Here is a 22394-nt window from a genome sequence, read left to right on the forward strand (position 1 = left end):
GTGGTTTCTTCCCCTGTATTCTAGGAGTACTGTGTACTCACCTCCGCTAGAGCACCTAACAAGGTCCATTGTCATCATGTTTTTGTATCAGTCTTTGGCTCCACATGCTAGCTCTTTAAGAGTGGGAAGCCAGCACTATGTACCTTTGTATCTACAAATCTAGTGCCGAGGCTAGTATACAAGAAGTTATTCAATAAATGTTTTATTTCAGCTTCTAAGATATTGAACTTAGAACTTGGTTTATGGGCTGTGTATTAATAGCGATCTAAAAATCCAAAATCATTTCTCCCAAAGGTACAAAGCTGTCACAGATGCCTGCTCTCTTCAGCCAGATATTGACTTATTACCATTTGGAGACCAAACTGAAATTGGAGAGAGGGTGAGCTATTCATAGTTTAATTAAGCAATGAGCAAAAAATCTAGAAAAGTCTTCTGGTTGTTTTTAATCTGTAATGGAACATAATAATGAAATCCGAGAGTTTAGGAGTTGTGTGTTGTCCCAGTGACAAGTTCCAGAAATTTGAGGACAGGGGTCCTTTGATGCCATGCTCCCTTAAGTATTTATTAAATAACCACCATATACTTAACATTGTGCTAGCCACTCCGGAGTTCTTAAGGAAAGTAGAACATAGTCTCTGGCTTTGACCAAATGTATTTTTGCTTATGTGGAACTTACTGTAATGGGTTTGGAAACTGCGATTGCTTTCAACAATTTTTTTCCACTCTTATCAACATCTATTTATTATTATTAAAGGGTTCTTTATTCTTTGAACATCAATGTTTTACATCGATGGTATACTATCCTGATCAGCTGAAAAATGTATATACCTGTAATGACTAAATCTTTTTAATAAGTGGCAAGTACAGGGCAAAACCTTTATATGCATTATATCCTTTCATAATGAGTCTGTGCTACAGGTGTTATTGTTACCTGCATATTACAGATGAGAAAACCAAGGCCAAGAGAGGGGCAGGAATTTGCCCAATTGAAGAGATAGTGGTGTCGCCAGGGTTAGGCTGACTCTGTAGCCTTTGTTCTTAATGGCTGGTCTTTACTGCTTCATAGTATAGTGTTTAAGAGAATGAACTTAACTTCTCTGAGCCTCAATTTCCACGTGTGTAAAATGAAAACAATACCAACATATTGGCAATGCTATGAAGAATAAAAGAAGTCGGAAATGTAAAGCCATGTACACAAGCCTGGCACATACTAAGTTCTCAGTTAGTAGTTTTAGTAGTTTTTTGTTCTCAATTGCTAGTTTTTGGTAGCTTTTAGTTCTCAATTGCTAGTTTTTTTTTAAGTGTATAATTTGTATTAATACATTATGAATGCATACTGTTGTATAGTACTGTTTGACATAATTTGCAGTGTTAATTTTAAGAGGTATATATGTTAGGTAAACTATAGACCCAATTCAGGAAACTAGAATAAAGGTTGGCTTTGCTTGCTGTCTTCTGCACTCATCAAGTGTTCTGGTTATTAACGCTTTTGCACAGTGAAGCGTCTGTCAGAGTGGAAGGAGGATAGATATCATCCATCAAAATGTATCTTGATATAATTGGAGCACTGGCCTTCAGACGGTTTTTACTTTTTCTTACCATTGTTTTCACAATTAATAAACTACTAATAATGTAAGATTTTTAAAAGAGACACTTGTATTTTAAAGATAATTTTTACTAAGAGACCATTTAATAATGAAACAAATGGGTGTTTGTGGGCACTTCTTCCCTAGGGAATCAACCTGAGCGGGGGCCAAAGACAGAGAATCTGCGTGGCGCGAGCTCTTTATCAAAACACCAACATCGTCTTCTTGGTAAGAGCATGGCCTTTGCTTTTATTTCTATTTCACGTTTCCCTCTAGACAAATGAGTCATTAGAAAGACAGGTCAAGTAACTCAAAGATAGTTTAACTTGTGAAACCAGAGCATATCAGGGAAACGAATCGTCACAGTATAAATCAGCAGACCAACGTATAGAGTTGATCTGGGGGATCCTGATTGGTATCCAAGCAATTGAGATGCTCTAAGTGGCTGCTTATCTGAGTTTCTTAACCAGAAAGATCATTCATAAGGGAGGGCGGATGGTGTTGGATCAACGAGGCAGGATCATAGGTCTTCTCACTTATATTTGATGGCAAAGAAAGAAGGGCCAGAAAATATACTCTTGGTAGACCTAGGCCAAGCGTAGTATCCCATTCCAGTGGTGTCCAGCTCAGGCTGTGGTTAAGATTTGTCAGTGTGCTTCTAGAAACTATAGAAATCTTGGTCCTATTCTAGACCTGCTAACCCTGATCTGGAAAGGTGGAGTCTAGACTCTGTGCCTTTAAAAAGCTCATGGATGATTCTCATGACTATCTTGGATTAATAACTTAGTTCTATCTGTGGATCCACAAATAAACTTTGATGATTGTATTGATTATGATTTTGCTCTGTTTTGCTTCCTCCAGCAGGAGGTAGACAAAATAACTTAGTTTACAGGTAGACAATGTTTGTTAGAGACCATCAGAGTATGTAAATGCATCCTTTCCCTCTTTCTCCTTCTGTGCAATTATCAATCATGTTTTTATAAAACTGCCTCCCAGACCTCTTTTAGGGTCTTCGTTCCATCTAATCTCTAGAACCTCTTCAGAAAGTAAGTTGGTTTTGGAGTTTCCCATTGAATTTGGATCTGTTGTTGGGGGAATGTAGCAAAATTTGGACATACTAGAAATTCATTTCAGGTTGATCCCCCAAAGAATAACTGTCTCCAGAATTTTCCAAAATAGCACCATAAAATTCATAGCAGGATCTGAGAGTAACCTATGTAATTGTCAATTCTTTTTGTAATGGATAGACCTACAACTAGACATGACTTCTTGAGCCTTCGGATCAATGAATGACTGAACCACCTGAAGAGCTGACTCAGAAATCTGAAAGGGACCAAGGTCTCCTGGGTGTGGCTTTCTACTCCAGTTCATTTCACTGCCTGCAATTTAACGACCCTGACTTGTAGAATCATGGAATTCAAGGAAGTCATAGGGTTAATTTGATGTGAATTCTCACCCATTCATTACAAGATTACTTTTAGCATCATCTCTAACAACTTCTTAAAGATACATTGGCCTACCTTTAAGGTAGCCTTTCTCTGCTTGGGCAGTGTATGAGTGTCCTGTTGCTGCTATAACAAATTACCATAATAGGTGGCTTAAATAATATAGATCTATTATCTTATATTCTTTAGATTAGAAGGTCAACAAAGTGTCAGCAGGGCTGTGTTCCCAGCTGGATGCTCTAGAGGAGAATCTATTTCCTGCCTTTCCAGCCTCTATAGCTGCCCACGTTCCTTGGCTCATGGCTGCCACCTTCCTCATCTTCAAAGCCAGCAACCTTACATCTCTCTGACCACTTTTACGTAGTCACATCTTCCTCTCTTCACAGCCAGAAAAGAAACCTTTCTGCCTTTAAGGATTCATATAACTAGTTTGGGCCCATCTGGATAATCTCCCCATGTGAAGGTCTTTAATCCTAATGACATCCGCAATGTCCCACTTGTCGCGTAAGATAACATAGTCACAGGTTCTGGGAATCAGGACCTGGGTATTTTGGGGGTTATTATTCCACCTACCACAGATAGCACTTATTATTGGAAAATTATTATGTGGCTGAAATCTGCTTCTGTGTATTTTCCATTCAATGGCTCTCATTCTGCTTCTGCAACCACATATATATTACTTTTATGCAGCTATAGATCAATATTCTAATATTATTGTCCTAACTTGCCTTAGTTCTCTAAGCAAGCATAGTGTTTTCAGTTCTTCCACACATGACATAATTTTTACAACTTTTCTTAATCCTGGATGTAATAGTGTTTGTCAGAGTCCCTTTGGAAAATTATGTGCTTGATGCACTATGATCAACTCAGGTAACTTTAAAACTACTGGATTTTATGGTCTAAACCTTATATATACCTCATTGCAACCTAAAATTGAAAAACATTCTAACAGCAATGGAATGCTGTTGATGTGTTTTAATAATTCTTCAAAAATGATAATATCTTACACATCCGTTGTTTAAAGATTCACAAAGCACTCTGAACCACAGTGTTATTCTGTTTGATTCTCATGACAGTGCTGTGAGGGTGGGTGGTAGTCTCCTGTTAAATGAGGAAACTTGTATATGGAGAGGTCAAGTGCCTCATACAAGAACCAATGATTATTGAATGACAGAGTGGGGCTAGAGCTGCATGGCTTTGAGCACTGTGTTTTTGATCAGCTAAGATTCTCTGGTATTTCTGAAATTATTGCTATATTATCCTTTTCTCTCCTTTCCTTTCACCTTATTTTCTTCTTCCCTCCCTCCCTTCCTTTCTTCCTTCCTTCCCTCCCTCTCTCCCTTCTTCCTTCTCCTCCTCCCTCTCTCCCTCCCCTCCCACCTCTCCATTCATTAACATTTAGTAAATATCCCCAGTCCCATCTTCTGTGCTAGGTAGGGGAAACAAAGGAAAAAAGGACATTATTCCTATCTTTAAGAATCTTACTTGTACACATATTACTTAAATGGTTTTACATTTTTGCTCTAAATAAACTTCATCATGTTAGCCTTAACGTTATATCAGAATCAAATGAAAATATCCTAATTTTGTGTCAAAAATATTAGTTATTGCTGAAATTTTATGGCATCTGCTCTGTGTATCAATGAATATATCAATAAGTTATTTACAAAAAGAAAGAATATACTACTTAAACACATGCATTGAATACAGTAGAAAATATGTTAATGAAGACTGTATATATATATATATATATATATAATTTTAAATAAATCGTATGTTCATGAAAATGAAGAACTGACCATTCATTGAATTGGCCATCCGATGAATTTTCTTGCTTTTTTTTAAAGGTAATATTTTCCCAAAATGTTAATATACAAATTGAATCTCGAGACATGATTCCCAATTTATCAAACCCAAGTTTTTATTAAATGGTATAAATGGCTAAAACATTTGACTAAAACACCAGGATACGCTACAAGGAAGCCACGGCATATAAATGATAGTAGCCATTAGTAATAGCTATCTATGACGTAGGCAGAATTCTAAGTACTTCAGACACATCAGCCCGCTTAATTCTCATAGTAACTCTATTAGGTTTGGCATTGTTGTTATTACTATTATTGTTGCTGTTGTCACTACTGCAATTTACAAATGAGGATACTGAGGCTTTAAGGGATAACTTATCCAAGGTCACACAGACAGAAAGAGGGAAGCAGGAAGACAAAGCCAACTGGCCTGATTCCATAGCTCGTGTTCTTAACTGCCACATTCTTCCCGGTTACTAACAGATTCCTGGAAGACACTAAATGCTCACTGTGATGCATTAAAGAGGCATGCACAGTATTAATCCATCACAGCTCTATTTATAAGAAAGTAGTAATAAAATAATACTTTTGAAATGATTTACATAGACTTTTACTGCATTATTTTATTGGATCTTTGCAGCCATCTGATGTGCTTTCTGATAAGTCTCTTTATTATCCTCATTTTACAAAGGAAGTGACTGATTTTGAAACTTTACCCAGTGTCAGAGAGTGGTTGTAACTATAATTTGGCGTCTCTTAATTTAGAGATAATGGACTTTCCATTATGCCTTACTATCTCATAACATTTAAAGTCAGAATTTTATGGAAAGCCAAATGGGATTATTATAAAAACTCACTTCCAATTTCTGTCTTATTTTTGCTGTGAAAAGTTCTCAGAAAGAATTATTTGAGATAGTTTGGTCTGTATCACAAAAGATGCTTAGGATTCATTGGAACCAGAGAGGAAGGATGTCTCAAAAGCAATTGGGTCTCCCTGTAATGATTTCCTGATATTCTAAAACTGATGATTTACTATTAGCTAAATCTTGATCATTACATCCTTGCTGCGTGCATATTGGAGATGGAAACAGAGACACTTTTTCAGTGTAATCTTAATATTTTTCAATTGCTGTGGAAACATTACTTTATCTTATATTACTTTATAGATACTTAGGCTTTCATTTTTAAGTAATTCTGAAGTTCCATCATCACTTCTGTGTTAAAAGAAATTTTATATATTTTATATATTATATATATATATAATTTTATATATTAGTGATAGAATTTTCTACCACTTATGCACCACTTTCTAAAAATTAGAAAACTCAAAAAAAATGTATTTCGTTCTTGTTATTAAAAAGAGCTAAATGACAAATAAGAAACTGGTGTCTGTGATGATTCGAAAAAGCAACTCTCTGAGCAGTAGAAAGCCAATTCAATTTCCCAGACATACTACTTCTTGGAACATTTCCGAAATAATTGGTGTGCATAAAGATGATCCAGAGGGTCTGAAAGATTTTGAAATATTTCCCACATCACCCAGAGAAATTGATTTCAAGATAAACATAATTGTGTTATTAAGTTCATTTTGTTTCATTATCATGTTTTGAATACACACAGAGTAAGAGATATGTTATACATGTATATATATATATGTATGTGCATGTATGTGTGTATGTATGTGTTTATAATGACAATTACTTGTCAACTATTACCTTATCCAAAATATCCCATTATTTAAATGGTTTTAATAAATAAGATAACTGGAAATGTGTCTCTGTTGTAAAATGTACTTCTAGAAAAGCCATTTGAGGACAATTATGTCACTCATTTATTCACAACCATGATAGTCAAGTATACTGAATTTTAAAGGGCTATTACATTTCTGAATCACCATTTATCTAAATGCTTTATTAATATTTTTTTTCATAAGGCTTCTCTTAAATCCTTTAATAAAGCCATATTGCTTATAGTTTCTGTCATGCAGGCAGATTGAAGGAGAGCTGAAAAATTATTGAGCTAATCATATCACTGTCTATAACGACCACACACATAAATTTGACGTCTAAACATCAATTTTATTTTTCATTAGCCAGATAATTAACAAATGCAATTTATCTGTATAGGGACTATGATTGTGCTCAACTGTTTAGAAAATTTTGCTGAATTGTAATTTCTAAATATCTCAGTACGCAGTCTATGTGTAGTAGGATGAGAAACCAGCTCCTTCTCTCTTGGGCCCCTAAGACAAAGTAGACATTTGTTTGCATATTACATATATGGAAAAACAACAAAGAAAAAAGGGTAATGAAGAAGACATTCATAAACTTTTTTTGCCCACTGTTCTGATCCTTCTTCCTAATTCTTTACCAGGAACCTCGACCATTTTTATTGCTTTGTCCCTTCAGTGCTCCCCCAATTTCTTTCCTTCATTTCCTGCCGTCGTTGGTGCTTCTAAGAGGTGACTGGGTAGCTAGTACAGCACCCTCCCTACAGGTTACTTCGCTTTCCGATTCATAGTTTCGAAGGAACAGTCTAGTTTTCTCCACTAGTTTCTAGTTTTCTTCTTTTAAATACTCAAAAATGTGAAACATGTAATTTGATGCTCTATTTCAAATTATAGGAATAAATATACATAAAAATAATTTATTATAATGTCATCACCAAAAAGTCAATGAATATAGTTTCCTAAATTATTGTCTAAATGTCTTAATCATTTGGTGCATAAAAACTTCCTTTCTTCCCAAGACAGTTGGCATTTGTTAAGTGTTAGGCATGTTATTCTTATACCTAATAATAATAATAGCTAGTGTCTCTTTTATATCTAATACTTACTTTACTAAGCAATTTATGTGTATTATCATTTAATCCTGAGACCATCCCCATTAAGTAAGTCCTGTTGTGATCCAGTTAACATTTTCTATGCCTGTTTTTATTATCTAGAATTCAGCTACTCCAATTATCTGTTATGTTTTTTTTTTTTTTTTTTTGAGACAGAGTCTCACTTTGTTGCCCAGGCTAGAGTGAGTGCCGTGGCATCAACATAGCTCACAGCAACCTCAATCTCCTGGGCTCAAGTGATCCTACTGCCTCAGCCTCCCTAGTAGCTGGGACTACAGGCATGTGCCACCATGCCCGGCTAATTTTTTGTATATACATTTTTAGTTGGTCAATTAATTTCTTTCTATTTTTAGTATAGATGGGGGTCTCGCTCAGGCTGGTTTTGAACTCCTGACCTCGAGCAATCCGCCTGCCTCAGCCTCTCAGAGTGCCAGGATTACAGGCATGAGCCACCTGGCCCGGCCTCCAGTTATCTTTTCATTCTTTGTTTTGGTCTATTATTACAGGTTGCTGATTAATGTTGATTTTTGAACTTGAATATTTTATAAGAATTCAAACAACTCTGAATATTGTTATTTACTTTTTAAATAATTATACAGTCTTTTTTTTTATAAATTGGATTTGGGGGATAATTTTCCCTTAGTTATTTGTGTCTCTACTTTCTAAAGGAATTGAGTTACAGAAAGGGTACAGAAAGTGCTAATCTTTCCTTCATTTTACTGATTGCAGGATGATCCATTCTCTGCCCTGGACATTCACTTGAGTGATCACTTAATGCAGGAAGGGATTTTGAAATTTCTCCAAGATGACAAAAGGACACTCGTTCTTGTGACTCACAAATTACAGTATCTGACACATGCTGACTGGGTAAGAGTTTAGAAGAGAGTTTTGTTCATTTTTATATGATAGTCATATGTATAGAGACATTAAGAAATTCTTTCTCTACACAGTACAAAAAGAAAAAATAATAAGAAATTCTTTCTGAAATAAAGGTAATTCATTTGGCCAATTAAGGCTTTTTGTCACATTTCTACTAATATCTGCTTTCCTTAGATTATAGCTATGAAAGATGGAAGTGTACTAAGAGAAGGGACTTTGAAGGACATTCAAACCAAAGATGTTGAGCTTTATGAACACTGGAAAACACTTATGAATCGGCAAGATCAAGAATTAGAAAAGGTAATTGCTTATGGTTCAAAGGAGTTCAGAGTCCGGCTCAAAAATGAACTGTGTAATTACTAAGAGTGCTTTTAAAGAAGTATTACAGTTTAATGCTTGATAACATAATAGTCCTCTTTTGGACTCCGGAGTAATTATATCTTTATAAATTATTAATGAACAGGTTACTTTGAACCTATAAAATTCCACTGCTATATTTTATCTTTTACATGAAGTGCTGTCAGGTTATTAGAGGATTTTTATTTGAATTTGAATCATATTGCCATTATATGCATGTTTCAAACCTAGACAGACTACCTACTGAAGCATGACATTTCTTTATTTTGTCTTACTTTGCCTTATTTGTATCTTATTTTTCTCATCTGTAATATGAGAGTATTTTCACTCACCACCTACAAACAGAGGGTCATGGGCAAGTCAAAAGCCAAAATGACTTTGAAAGAAGGAGGAACTGGGCATGTCCGGGATATGGTTGGGAGGTCAAGATAGGTGATCAGAAGGAAACAAAAATAAAATTTTACATTTGCATAGTTTTTTCTGGTCCACAAACCTTTTTTTTTTTTTTTTTTACATGATCTATTTTAGTTCTCCCAACACTCTTGAGAAATAAGCAAAGAAAATATTATCTTACTTTTACAGATGAAAAAAAATGAGGCTAAGAGAGGTTAACTGACTTGCTTAAAGTTGTACAGTATATATAATAAGTGACACCAGTGGGATTTAAACCCAGGTGCATATCCAATGTGATTCCAATATAATGCTATGGGTGATGTAAGTATCACATTGAATGAGGTGATAACGGAGTTGGAAACCAGACTGAGTACAACGAAAGAGGAACAATTTGTAGTTGAAAGGTGAAATTATAAATTAAATTCACAAATTTTTTAAATGTTCTGCTCTTGACTTGGAAGTGGGAAGTGTCCAGAATTTGGTATTCCTGGCCAGGAATGAGCATTATAAAATAAAATATTTATATCATCAAATTTCTAAAAACTATCAGGAAATTAAAAAATATTATTTTAGAAGGGAAAAAGTGTTCTGTTTCCATAGTGAAAGGAAGATGAAAAAGTCAGGCAAATCCTGCGACTTCTCTATCTGTTGTGGATTTGCTGAGGATCTCAAAAGCAAAACACATAAGGAAGAAAAGATACATGTAAAAATCTAGGAGTAGAGTAGGACAAATCACAGAACCATTGAAACGAAGATATTTGGCAAACAAACAAACAAAAAAACATTACAAGGTATAGTCAACAAGTGCCCACTTAAGAATTGTGCTGTGGGAAGCTTGATTATAAACGCACTGGGGATAGCTCCAAATGACATTTTTTTCAGTGATCTGAATGCCAGGGACAAAAGAATATGACGTAAGCTTAAGCAGTGGGACAATTTATGGTTTACTTTGGAAAGGAGATCTGGAAAAAAATGAGAGCTGTTGGCTGGATATTATAGTAATACTGCTAAGCAAGCCAGGAAGACAGTCCATTAAGTTGTATTTAGAAATGAAGTGATCACTTGAGATAGCATAGCTCCATAATTAAAGACACATTACAGGGTTATATATCAACCGAGGGAGATACAGAGCATGTTAGGTTCTGGACAGGGAAACCCAGTTGTGAGGTGGAATGGTGGCCAGTAGAAGCCAGAATGAATCAACCACCTGCCCAGAAACCTCATCTGGGGATGGAAGAGATAGATTACTGCCACGTTGCAAAGGACAGGCACCTGAATTCATCTGGAGCCAGAGGGAATCACACTGCAGAGAATAAGACCACTAGAATACTTTGGAGAAGTTTCCGTGCAAACAAGCTCTCTGTTTAGTCTGTTATATGACAGGACGGGGTGTTTACCTACCAGCCAGGGCCAATTTTGCCCCCTAGAGGACATTTGGCAACATCTGGAGACATTTTTGGTTGTCACAACTGGGGCAGGGATGATGCTATTAGCATCTAGTGGGTAGAAGACTGGGATGCTACTCAGCCTCCTGCAGTGCTCGGGGCAGACCCCACGACACGTTGTTCAGTTGAAATGTCAGTAGTGCCAAGGTGGAGAAAGCCTGGCCCAGAGCCAGAGCAGATCAAGCACGTGGAGAAGGAAGGTGAAACCAGAGGACACACGACGAAACCTCCTAGTGCAGGGCTGTAGAAAGGATCGGCAGTTTAAGCATCAAGGGGTAGACGATGGGAAAGAACATGATACGATGTTAGTAAGGAAAGTTACAGAGAAGGAGATGACATTTTTAGCTGACTTAAATATCATTAAAAATTCTAGTTTGGGTGGCATCGATCATTATCTTCATATTGTTATAAGCAAAATACACTAATATCATTTGACACTCTCCACTCCCCTGCCCCTGTATTCATGTTGGTCTGGCTCAGTGAATATTTGTTGGATAAATGAAACTGCATTTGTACCTACTTAATCCAAACACCAACACAATTTAAAATATTTAACCTATAGTGAGCTTAATATGAGCATTTATGCTTAAGAAAAATTGCTTTAGGCTGGGCGCGGTGGCTCACGCCTGTAATCCTAGCTCTCTGGGAGGCCGAGGCGGGTGGATTGTTTGAGCTCAGGAGTTCGAAACCAGCCTAAGCAAGAGCGAGACCCTGTATCTACTATAAGTAGAAAGAAATTAATTGGCCAACTAATATATATAGAAAAAAATTAGCCGGGCATGGTGGTGCATGCCTGTAGTCCCAGCTACTCGGGAGGCTGAGGCAGCAGGATTGCTTGAGCCCAGGAGATTGAGGTTGCTGTGAGCTAGGCTGACGCCACGGCACTCACTCTAGCCTGGGCAACAAAGTGAGACTCTGTCTCAAAAAAGAAAAAGAAAAAAAAAAAAAAAGAAAAATTGCTTTAAAGATTGTTTTTTGTTTGTTTATCTTGTAAGTCTCCGAGATATTAAATCTTTTGCTTACACAGCATGGGGAATTGAATCAAAGCTAAATCTATTTTCAGTTCGCAGGTTTATTTTGTTCCTCTATAGGATACACAAACCATAGGGACGCTTTTTAATTTTGTGTTTTATTTAGCCTCATTTACAAATGTTGGTTTTCATATCTTTAGGCAAAATTAAGGGCTGATGTCAAATTGCCTCTGTAAAAACGATATTCAGGAGACATTTTTGTTTTCGCTCTTTTTAATCAAGAATCTGGAAGTAATAAAGCCTTCTAGAATAGCAAGTTTCCTAAATCATACATGTTGTATGAGGTCCAAAAAGAGAAAAACCAAGGTCACTACCTAGGCACTGACCACCAGAAATTTATTGGTTTGTTTATTGGTTTATTGATGTAACCATCAAACTGTGTGGATTTTTTTTCTTTGTATTGGAATATACAAGAAACCTCAATTTACTGTAGATTCAAAATGTTTGTGGGTCAGTTGTTTGAAACTCAGAATGTGTTACCCCACAGAAATAGGATGGTGGTTAATTTTCCAGACTTATCTGCAGAGCATGATTTAACCTGCAGTGTAATCGAACTGATATTACTACTCTAGTCCTGAGGTTGGGGGAACTGGGGTGTTGGAAGCCAGGGCATGGAGAAAACAAAATGCTTCTCCCTTTCTTGGGCACAGGACAAGTCTTCAGCAACCCCTAAAAATTTGCAAAGTTTGTTTCTGGGCACCTTTCACTTCTCTTTCTGCATATTTCTTCTCAACTGTTAGGCACCTAAGTCCCCTTGTGGCTAAAAGTATCTACATTCCTTCAGATCCTATTGAAGTCCCTTTCTTTTGTGCACCTCCATCCATGAGATGCTAACGAAACTCATTCTGATTTAATAATTCATCATAGTGGATGGAAGACAGCAGTTTAACCAACCTAGAACTGTGTACATTTTTAAGATTTATTGACATGAATAAATCCTTAGTTAGAAAAATTACAGGGAATGTCTGTAAGTGGTGTAAAAAATAAAACAAGTAGCAGGTGGAACTATGTGTTAGGGTTCAAGAATCTATCTTTCTGCTTCCGGGCTCAGCTCCATCTTGTTGTCACTGCTTTTCCTGTCCTCATCTTGTCCTATGCCTCTGAGTGCCATGATACTTCCTACAGATCTAAGTCATTGCCCCCACAGCTGCTCTTGAGACAAGCATTGTGGATCTCCAGAGTGAGCAGAGAGCCCTTGTTACTGGTAAAGGTAACTGACCATTTGTACCTGTGGGTCATTCATGGGTAAGTCAAAACCTTCTTGTGGCCATGAGCTCCTTGCATGACAGCATTATGTCTATTGTAGGACATGGAAGCTGACCAGACAACTTTAGAGAGGAAAACTCTCCGAAGGGCCATGTATTCAAGAGAGGCCAAAGCCCAAATGGAGGATGAAGACGAAGGTAGATCTTTCTTCTTGTATCTGAGCTATTCAGATGAGGTGATAGGATGTGAGGGTTTTACCATGGCAATTGATGCATGAGGGCCTCTGTGAGGAATAGCAAGCCACTTTGTAGGGGGAAAGGAAAAATCAAATCTGTGATACTGAAAATGTAAAGAATAAGAGTCCAGGGAAAGCACGTGTTATCCATCAATTGGTGTCTTGAGGGACTCCCCACGGTGAGTCTCAATTTTTCGTACTGTGTGTGTAAAAAAACCAAAAAGACAATGGATTGTAAATGGATCTAGATCCTGTTCAAAAAAATTGGAAAGGTCTAGTATACATTGAGGAAATTTCAATCTTTCAGAAATAAACAATAAATTGGAAATATGGGAAAGATAGTGTTTTGAAATATCTATAATTATTCCATTCACTAAGTCCTCTTGAAGTTTTCATGACAATGTACCAAGGAAGGATAAAAAAAATTTGAAAGCCATTATGTTATATATCAATTTTCTGGCTATAATAAGGTATACTGGGAAAAGAAAGATTGACTGGAAGTTTGAAGAATGAGATGAAATAATTACATTGCCTTGACAATTGTGGGCAGGAACCACCTCTTAAGTCCCTAGAGTAAATGCATGGTACTTTTTTTTTCCTATGTAGTTTTTACTTAAGACTATGGTTCTACAAAGCGATTAAAAAACAGAGAAAATTATAATTTCAAGCCAAATAATACCAAAATGTGCTATTTAGTGTTGCAACAAATGCTTATTCTGTGAATGAATGAATGAAGTACAAATTTTACATTTCAATTTCGGTGATTAAAAAATGTTCTTAAGGAATTTTAGGTGCTGTAGGCATCAGCTTCTAGAATTCTAAACCAATTATTTCTAACGCACTCTAAAAATGGAGTTATGCCTGATTACTCTGTCCAGTGTTCCAGTGAAAAAGATACCTCGGGATGTTAAGTCTGCCCCTGGCTGGCTGTGTCAATCCATTTTCTCAGGCATAAAATAAAATAATAATACTTTCCTTACAGGGTAAATGAAGCAATGTATGTGAAGAGCCAATTACGGTACATATTACCCACTAGGGTACTGCCCCAGGTCCTATCAGTATATCTGTTGAAGACACCAGGAGGGGAAGAAAAGAACAGAGAACAATTCCTTTCCCTTAAGGCACTTGGAGTCGCATGTGTTGTTTCTACTTACTAACTATGACTAGGTCATCACTTGGACAGAATAGGTACAGGGAAAGTGAAGAAATGTTGTCATTAGCTGAGCAACCATGGGCAACTTGAAATTTCAATTAATGTAGAAGCAAAGAATGGATATTGGGGAGACAGCTAGCAGTGTGCAACTGTCCATCCCTTGGGTCATGCAAATTTCCATTCCTGTCCATCGCACACAGGAAACACACCCCTGCCAAAGGGGAGAGAATCTGAGACCTGGTCATTTACTGCATCTAGCTCACATTTCAAAAATCTTTGGCTATCCTTAGTGTATTCATATTTGAATCTCTGTGATCTGATAACCTATAAACTAAAGAGACGTTATCTGTCCTTCCTACCCACAACCTGTTAAGTACACAGTAGTGAGAAATATGCAAGATAACTTTAATGAAAACTGCCTTGGAAAAGGAAAGCAAAGGAAACACACAGTAGTCACTGGACCATACAAACGATCTGATTTTGCTGGTGGGGGGAGGAGAGGAATGCAAAAATTCCCTGCCCTAGTACCTTCGGAGGATAGCCCATCTCAGAGTTTCCAAATGGTTTAAACCATTTGAGAGGAATCCCCTGCCTGTTGTCCTCTGTGGCCCCTGACTTTGCCCTCTGGAAGGTTCCTCCTTGCCCACTCCCTTGCACGACCACATCTAGAATAGGCCCTAGAGAGCGTGGGGCATGCCCTCCTGTGCGGGGCACAAATTTTAGAGCCTGTTAACTCTTGCTGTGGTTTTATATATTCATTTACAAGTTAAAAACAAATTATAGATGTTTGTAGTCCAGGAATGTGGTTTTATTGGCAACATAATTCCTTTAATAACGTAATAAGCTTCTAGCCTATACCACCAGTCAATTTGATGTGCAGAAAATCAGCAAATAATCTCATCCAGATATAGTTCTATGCTTATTTTGTCACTCATCATTCATTCATTCATTCATTCATTTACTTTCCAGCTATTGTCAAAAAGAAATGAGGTTTGTCCTACTCAAAGCATTTAAAATTTCGAAGACTAAAGCTTATGTACTTTTTTGTGGGACAATAAAAATTCTATCTACCTGGTGCCCATCTGAAACATAAATAAAGTTTTTTTTTTTTTTTTTCAAATATGTAGAGGAAGAAGAGGAAGAAGATGAGGATGATAACATGTCCACTGTAATGAGGCTCAGGACTAAAATGCCATGGAAAACCTGTTGGCGGTACCTCACTTCTGGAGGATTCATCTTGCTCCTCCTGATGATTTTCTCTAAGCTTTTGAAGCATTCAGTCATTGTGGGTATAGACTATTGGCTGGCCACCTGGACGTCAGAATACAGTATAAACAGTACTGGAAAAACTGATCAGGTACAGTGGGTTCCATTCTGTTTTTAAATCTTAAAGGAAATGTTGAGATTAACAGTGATACCGTCTTATCTAGTTAGGTACTGATAGCCCAGATGTCATAGGACTTCTGTGATGATTCAATAAGTTAATAATTACAATATTACAATAGGACTTAAATTAAAATAAATCATCAAAAATGTTAAAAATGGAATCTACTATTTTTGCTTTTATTTTTAAAAGCTTATCATAAAAAATATTTAAAGATAATGTTTGGATTTGCATTCAAGAGAGTTATATGCGTATGTTTTAGATTATATGTTATGTATATGTTAAACACATCCACACAGGACTTGTTTTTCATTGTTCTGATGGTATTTGATTTTGACTACCTGTATTAGTGTATTACTTGGTCAGTCTGAGATTAGGGATGGGCAGATTGAGCTCTACAATGGAAAGCCAAGAAGATGCCTGGAACCTGGAAACAAACTCTATATCTTCATCTCCCCTTAGGCAAACCTTGAAAGGGTGAAGGGAGCAAGTAGGGCTTGGCCTGTGGGTTTGTGGTGGGAATACTACCCTGAGCCTCCAAGAGCTGCACTTCTTCTACTATCCAAATGCATGCTAAATCATGAAGTCAACAATTTTGTCTGACTTTGAGATTTGATTTTCTAGTAAGAAAAAACTCAATTGGTACTTTCCCCATGCTCTTCTTGTGTTGGTTGCTTTTTAGACCTACTATGTGGCTGGATTTAGCATACTTTGTGGAGCAGGTATTTTCCTTTGCCTGGTTACATCTCTCACCGTAGAATGGATGGGTCTCACAGCTGCCAAAAATCTTCACCACAATCTTCTCAATAAGATAATTCTTGGACCAATAAGGTAAAAACAAAGTTATTTTTCACTCCCACACACAAAATTATAAAAACATGAATTTTAAAATGAAAATGAAATAGGAAAGTTTAAAGAATTTCTTTAGTACTTGAGCAAATGAATAGGGCCCTTCTCGTTTTCATGACTCTAAGAATGCCCATTAGCAATGCTCAAGTTCCAAGTAATTTAACATTTTTATGCACTTCAATCTGTTTATTTCCTAGGTTCTTTGATACTACACCCCTAGGACTAATTCTCAATCGCTTTTCAGCTGATACTAATATCATTGATCAGGTGAGTACCTGAGTTGCTTCCAAGTTCAAAACTAAATTTCTTCGTGTAAATTAAGTAGGATTTTTGAGATAAAGTGTAGTTCCTGTTAATAGTAGAGGATTGCTAAGATTTAAATGAAGGCCCATTTGCATTCATATCAATATTATACATGCAAATGATTTCTAGAATGAAATATTAAGGGAAAACCTTAATACAAACTAACTTATTTATGTAAAAGAGGATACTTAGAGAATCAGCATGAAATAAAGAGAAATAGTAAACATTGATCTAACATTTAAAAATTTTCATTATTTGATCAGTGTTGTATCACCATGCATAATATAAGGTTTTTAAAAGTTTAGTAGTCACACAGAGTGTCTGTCAGAAGTGAAGGATGGGATGCCAAGCTCTCTTAGATACCCTTTACTTTTATTAGCTTGGCTCTTGAAGCTTTAGATGATGTGATATTCTAAGAATTCTAAGTATTCTAAGAATGGCCAGTTTAGCCTAAGTTCTCTAGGAGTTTGTCCTGAAATTAATGATATCAAACTATGAAATTGGATCACACTAAGAGCAGAACCCTCAGAATGATTGAGAAAGGAATTCATCAAATTTGGCCCTTGCCTCTCTTGACTTTCCACCTAAATTACCCTTAGTTTAGAAGACAAATGCTTGATACATGCAGCTGATTTAAAAGTATGCTGAGAAATTTTGATAGTTTTGCAGGATTTAGTGTTAGATTACATTGCACCTAAAACACTTCGTAAGGGATACATTCTGGAAAAGAAGAGATGAAACTGTCATTATTTATAAGGCGATGTGATTGCTACCTAGAGAATTCAGAATAATTAGTAAAATAAAGAGCCAATTAGAAAATTCAGCAGAGTATCTGCATAAGATATATCATATGAAAATTGGCAACTTCCTCTATACCAATTAAAAATTTAGTGAAAAATAAGTTCCATTTATAATAACAACAACTATAAAAACAGAAATAAAGGTAATATGAAGAAAAGATATCCAACAATCCCGGAAGTCATAAAAATCCTGTGTATAGATAGAGAGAATTTTCCTATCAGATATCCAAAATTACTACCAAATTAAAGCACTATGTTGATCACAGAAAACAAGGAGATCAAAAGAACAGAATGGAGATCTTCAAATACATCACCATATATAGAGACTTAATATAGAATAAATGTAAATAAAATAATAAAAGATGTAAATAAAAAGATGTAAATAATAAAAAATGTAAATAAAATAATAAAAGAAAAATATTAATTTTTTAATCAATGAAATTGGGATAATTTGTTATCCATAAAATACAAACAGATACATATAGAATAAAAACATGAAGTTATAAAATAAAATGTAGGAGCCTAGTTTTATTATCTTGTGGTGAGAAAGGTTGTTTTTAAATAAGACCCAGAACTCAGAAACAACAAGCAAAAAAGCCAATAGAAATTACTATAAAAAACTTAAAATTTTTATTGAGCTAAAGATACCAAAGACAAGCAAATATAATAGGTAATCTAGGAGAAAAATTTGCCAAAAATGTATAAGAAAGAAAATAAACATCATAACATACAAAGAGCATCTACAAATCAATAAGGAAAAGATGAACAATCCAATCAAAAATACTCAAAGGATATGAGCAAGCAATAACAGAAAATAAATTTAAATGTCTTACAGGAGAGAAATAGCTAAATAAGCTTTTTAATACCATGCAACCATTAAAAAGAAATAGATTTGAATACACTGACGTGGAAAGTTTATAGACTATCTTGTTCAGTAAAATAAAACAAGCACATGAACAAAGATTTATGGTGTAGTACCATTTATATAAATACTCAAGTAGGTAGATAGGTAGATAACTAATAAATGACATGTAACTAGATATATAGATATACTAAACTCCTGGAATTAAGTGAAGAACTGCTTACAATTAACATGTTTATATACTATTTAATACTTTTGTAACTTATCACTAATATAAAATAAATATTTTTTGTTGCATTGTAACCAGTGTTTCATTTGAGCTGAAACATATTTTTCTTTCAAACTACCTAAATAGCACATCCCTCCAACTTTGGAATCTTTAACTCGATCAACACTGCTCTGCCTATCTGCCATCGGGATGATTTCTTTTGCTACTCCTGTGTTCCTGGTTGCTCTTTTGCCCCTTGGGATTGCCTTTTATTTTATCCAGAAATACTTCAGAGTTGCCTCCAAGTAAGTAAAACAGCGTTCCACTCTTTTTCAAAAGCTTATGTACAGTCAGCCCTCTGTATTAGCGGGTTCTACATTTGTGGATTCAATCAACCGCAGATCCAAAATATTTGAAAAAAAAAAAGTTCCACAAAGTTCCAAAAAGCAAAACATGAATTTGTCATATGATATTGTATGAGATCTAATTATAAGTAACCTAGAGATGATTTAAAATGTATGGGACGATTGCGTAGGTTATATGCAAATACCATGCCATTTTATCCAAAGGAGTTGAGCATCTGCAGATTTTGGTACCTCCAGGAGATCCTGGAACCAATCCCCCAAGGAGACAACTATATTTGATTTACTGTGACCTTCATTTGCTATAATGTTCTTTAAGATAAGGTATGGAATTTAGAAATGCAACCTATTTTTAACATGATGAAACCTACCCTTATATTATGTTCCATTTGGAGATCTATTAGAATTACTTCTGTAATTGGTTGTCTGGACCTTACATAACTCTGGGCATATATCAACATGTGGATTGATCTATTGAGTTTTGAGTCCATTGATTGCCAAATTTTTCATGCTATAGCCCTTTTTTATGACCATGACATTGACAGGAAACTTACAAAATGAAACATAATCACAAAGAATAAGTGAATTAATGTCATGATAGTCCACATATGGAAAAAAAGTTAAAAACTTTAAAATTCTTAAAATACATTGTGTGAGATACTAGTAGAAGTAAAGAAAGGTTGAAGAGATAAATCAAAGTGCTGACTATAAAAGTAGATAATCTTGAATATCTGACAGGAATGCTATAATTTATATAGATTGGAAAATTTCAGATTAGATCATTTTACATGCACTTGAGTAACCAGCCAAATAAATAAAAAGTAGCTGTGAGTTTTAGAGTCTCCTGTTAATATAGGGTTTGTCATTTGCTGAGATGTTGAATAGCTAAATGACATATGAGACCAGTTGTTTTGAAATTTTCAGTTCAAATTTGAAGCCCTGCTGTAAATAGTACAGCAAATTTTATATTATTGCAAGAATCACATTATTTCAACAAACACTTTATTTCAACAAATAACTGTGTTAAGCCATGTAGCAGATGAAGAGTTCAACATGACAAGATCTTGTTCTCAAAAAATTTACAGTGTCTTGGTAAGATAAAACATATACAAAATCATTCTAACATGTGCATTAAGTGCTAGGATAAGAAGGCAGATATTGAGTTTATTCAAGACATTGAAAATATGAATATGGCCTGGTTAGAGGGAAGAGAAAAGGACATAGGGGAAGGTAAGAAGCAAAGGGAAAGATTATAGTTGGGAACCTCTTAACATAACATATATAACATTTCATAATTTTAAAAATGTAGTTTTTTTCTCCCTCTGAGCTATAAATTCAAGGCCTTCAAATGTCAGGGATCCATATTAAATCTAGAGTAATTTTTTTGTTTTTTATCCCCAGACTCATCCTCTTTGCTCGTAGCAAATTCAGACCAAAAGGGAGTAGCTCACAATCAAATTCACTATTTCTTTTCATTTCTTCTAATATTATTGCTGGTGCTGCTTGCTGGAAAGATAAAGAAGTTCAGAGTTATCTCATTATCACTGTTTCCAAAGCTGTCCTTGCCATCTCACCACTAATATCAATCTTACTTCAATCATGTAGTCGCTTGGGCCTATTTTGCCCTTTAGCAACATAAATCGAATGCAAAGTTTAGGCAGATATTCCTAGTTCCTTACAAATTTGGATTGTGAATTCTGTTCATTGTCAGGGAGAATAATCTGGTATCACTGGTAGTGACTAAAAGAGGGAGGAGATGATCATTTTCAAAGAATTAAAACTGGTAATAGATTGTATACCATTCTCATTCGAAATTCTCTGAAAGTTAGCTAATAGAACCACATGATACAAAATCTCACAGACAAGAGGATCCTTCTAGATGTTGAGGCTCTTCAGGACTCACCCATGTTGAAAAGCTCAGGCAACTTGACAAACTATCTTTGCATACACTAAAAAGAATTTAAGTGGGGAACTAGCTACAGGAAATGCCATGAAATTTTTACTATCTCACATCAAAGGTCTAATGCGTGGTTAGTAAGTAAGTGTTTCCTTCTTGCAAGAATACAAGATCAAGCTGTGTCCTCACCTGTTTGGTTCCACGAAGCACAGTCCTATAAACAAACATTCCTCCTTCCTAAGTTTTTTCCCTTCCCTGCAAACCTCAGTGTAGTGACCACCTGTTGCTGTGTCAGATTTACAAATAGCCACTTGGTTTTATGTTTAAAAATAACAGACAATTCACATTCCTTCATATTCCTTTTCCCCCTTCCTGCTGTCTTTCTCTCCCCCAACTCCCACGTGCAGTGTCTGAAATGAGGGAATCCATTTTAGAGACTCCAAATTGAAAAGACTTTGCATTTGTTGGTGAGACTACACAGGCAGCCAAGAGTGGCCTGAGTTCATTGTTGAAGATGGTAGAACCGTGTTTATCAGTTCACTTGACAATGGCAGGTGAATGCTGGTGCTGCTTCTCTATTTCCCTCAACCCCAAAGACTTAGGCAGGAAAAAAAGATTGAGAAGAAAAAAGAGGAATGCTTTGAAACATGTTAGCCCATCTTCTAGAAGGGCTAGCTCATCTGATTTAAAGAAAAGTTGTCATGAATATGCATCTTCATGAAAAAGGTCAGAGTTGGGCATTTCCGTCCATTGAATACTTTTCTACACTTGTGTTATACACACACACACACACACACACACACACACACACACACACACACACACACACGTAGTTCCTTAGAAGAACTATGCATGGAAGTTCTAGGAAGGCAGGGATTCAAACTCATTATGGTCAAAGCCAAAATCATTACCTTTTCTCTCCAAATCTCTTCTTTCTGTGTCCTGCCCACCCCCGGCCTGGTAAATAGCATGGTCATTTTTCAAGTCTGCTAAACTAAAAACAGCCAAGCTATGCTTGACTCTTCTCTTATTTACCTTGGTACAACGAATTGTTGTCGCTTATAAAGCTACTTCTAGTTGACAGTCTCACAATTGCCCCCTCACCAGCATCACACTACTTCAGAACTTTTAAAAAACATCTCATATAGGCTGTCCTCACTGACCTTCCCCACTCACTCCTTCTCCCTCCATCCTTTCCATTGTCTCCCAAGTTATGTTGAGTAAGGATAGGTATGATCGTCTTATTTCTAGGCTCCAGTGATTTTTTTTGTTCAGCCCATAAAGATCCTCTAGGATCTACTCCCACCCTAACAAGGCCCTATCCCTAACGTAGCTTTTTCCCACTGCAACACC

General features: G+C 36.0%; 1 protein-coding gene across 10 annotated transcripts in view; it reads left to right on the forward strand.

Moving 5' to 3' along the window:
• The window catches only part of ABCC9 (ATP binding cassette subfamily C member 9), a 146797-nt gene that overhangs the window by 86642 nt on the left and 37761 nt on the right, over positions 1 to 22394 (forward strand). For all 10 annotated transcript variants that reach the window (XM_076007603.1, XM_076007604.1, XM_076007600.1 and 7 more), the window contains 9 exons: positions 295 to 379; positions 1734 to 1814; positions 8407 to 8544; positions 8731 to 8856; positions 13089 to 13185; positions 15504 to 15733; positions 16443 to 16591; positions 16807 to 16876; positions 18930 to 19087. In XM_076007603.1, coding sequence (XP_075863718.1) covers positions 295 to 379; positions 1734 to 1814; positions 8407 to 8544; positions 8731 to 8856; positions 13089 to 13185; positions 15504 to 15733; positions 16443 to 16591; positions 16807 to 16876; positions 18930 to 19087 — 1134 coding nt within the window. The remainder of the gene's footprint in view (positions 1 to 294; positions 380 to 1733; positions 1815 to 8406; positions 8545 to 8730; positions 8857 to 13088; positions 13186 to 15503; positions 15734 to 16442; positions 16592 to 16806; positions 16877 to 18929; positions 19088 to 22394) is intronic.

Source organism: Microcebus murinus, chromosome 10, assembly GCF_040939455.1.
Source record: "Microcebus murinus isolate Inina chromosome 10, M.murinus_Inina_mat1.0, whole genome shotgun sequence".
NCBI classification, from domain to species: domain Eukaryota; kingdom Metazoa; phylum Chordata; class Mammalia; order Primates; family Cheirogaleidae; genus Microcebus; species Microcebus murinus.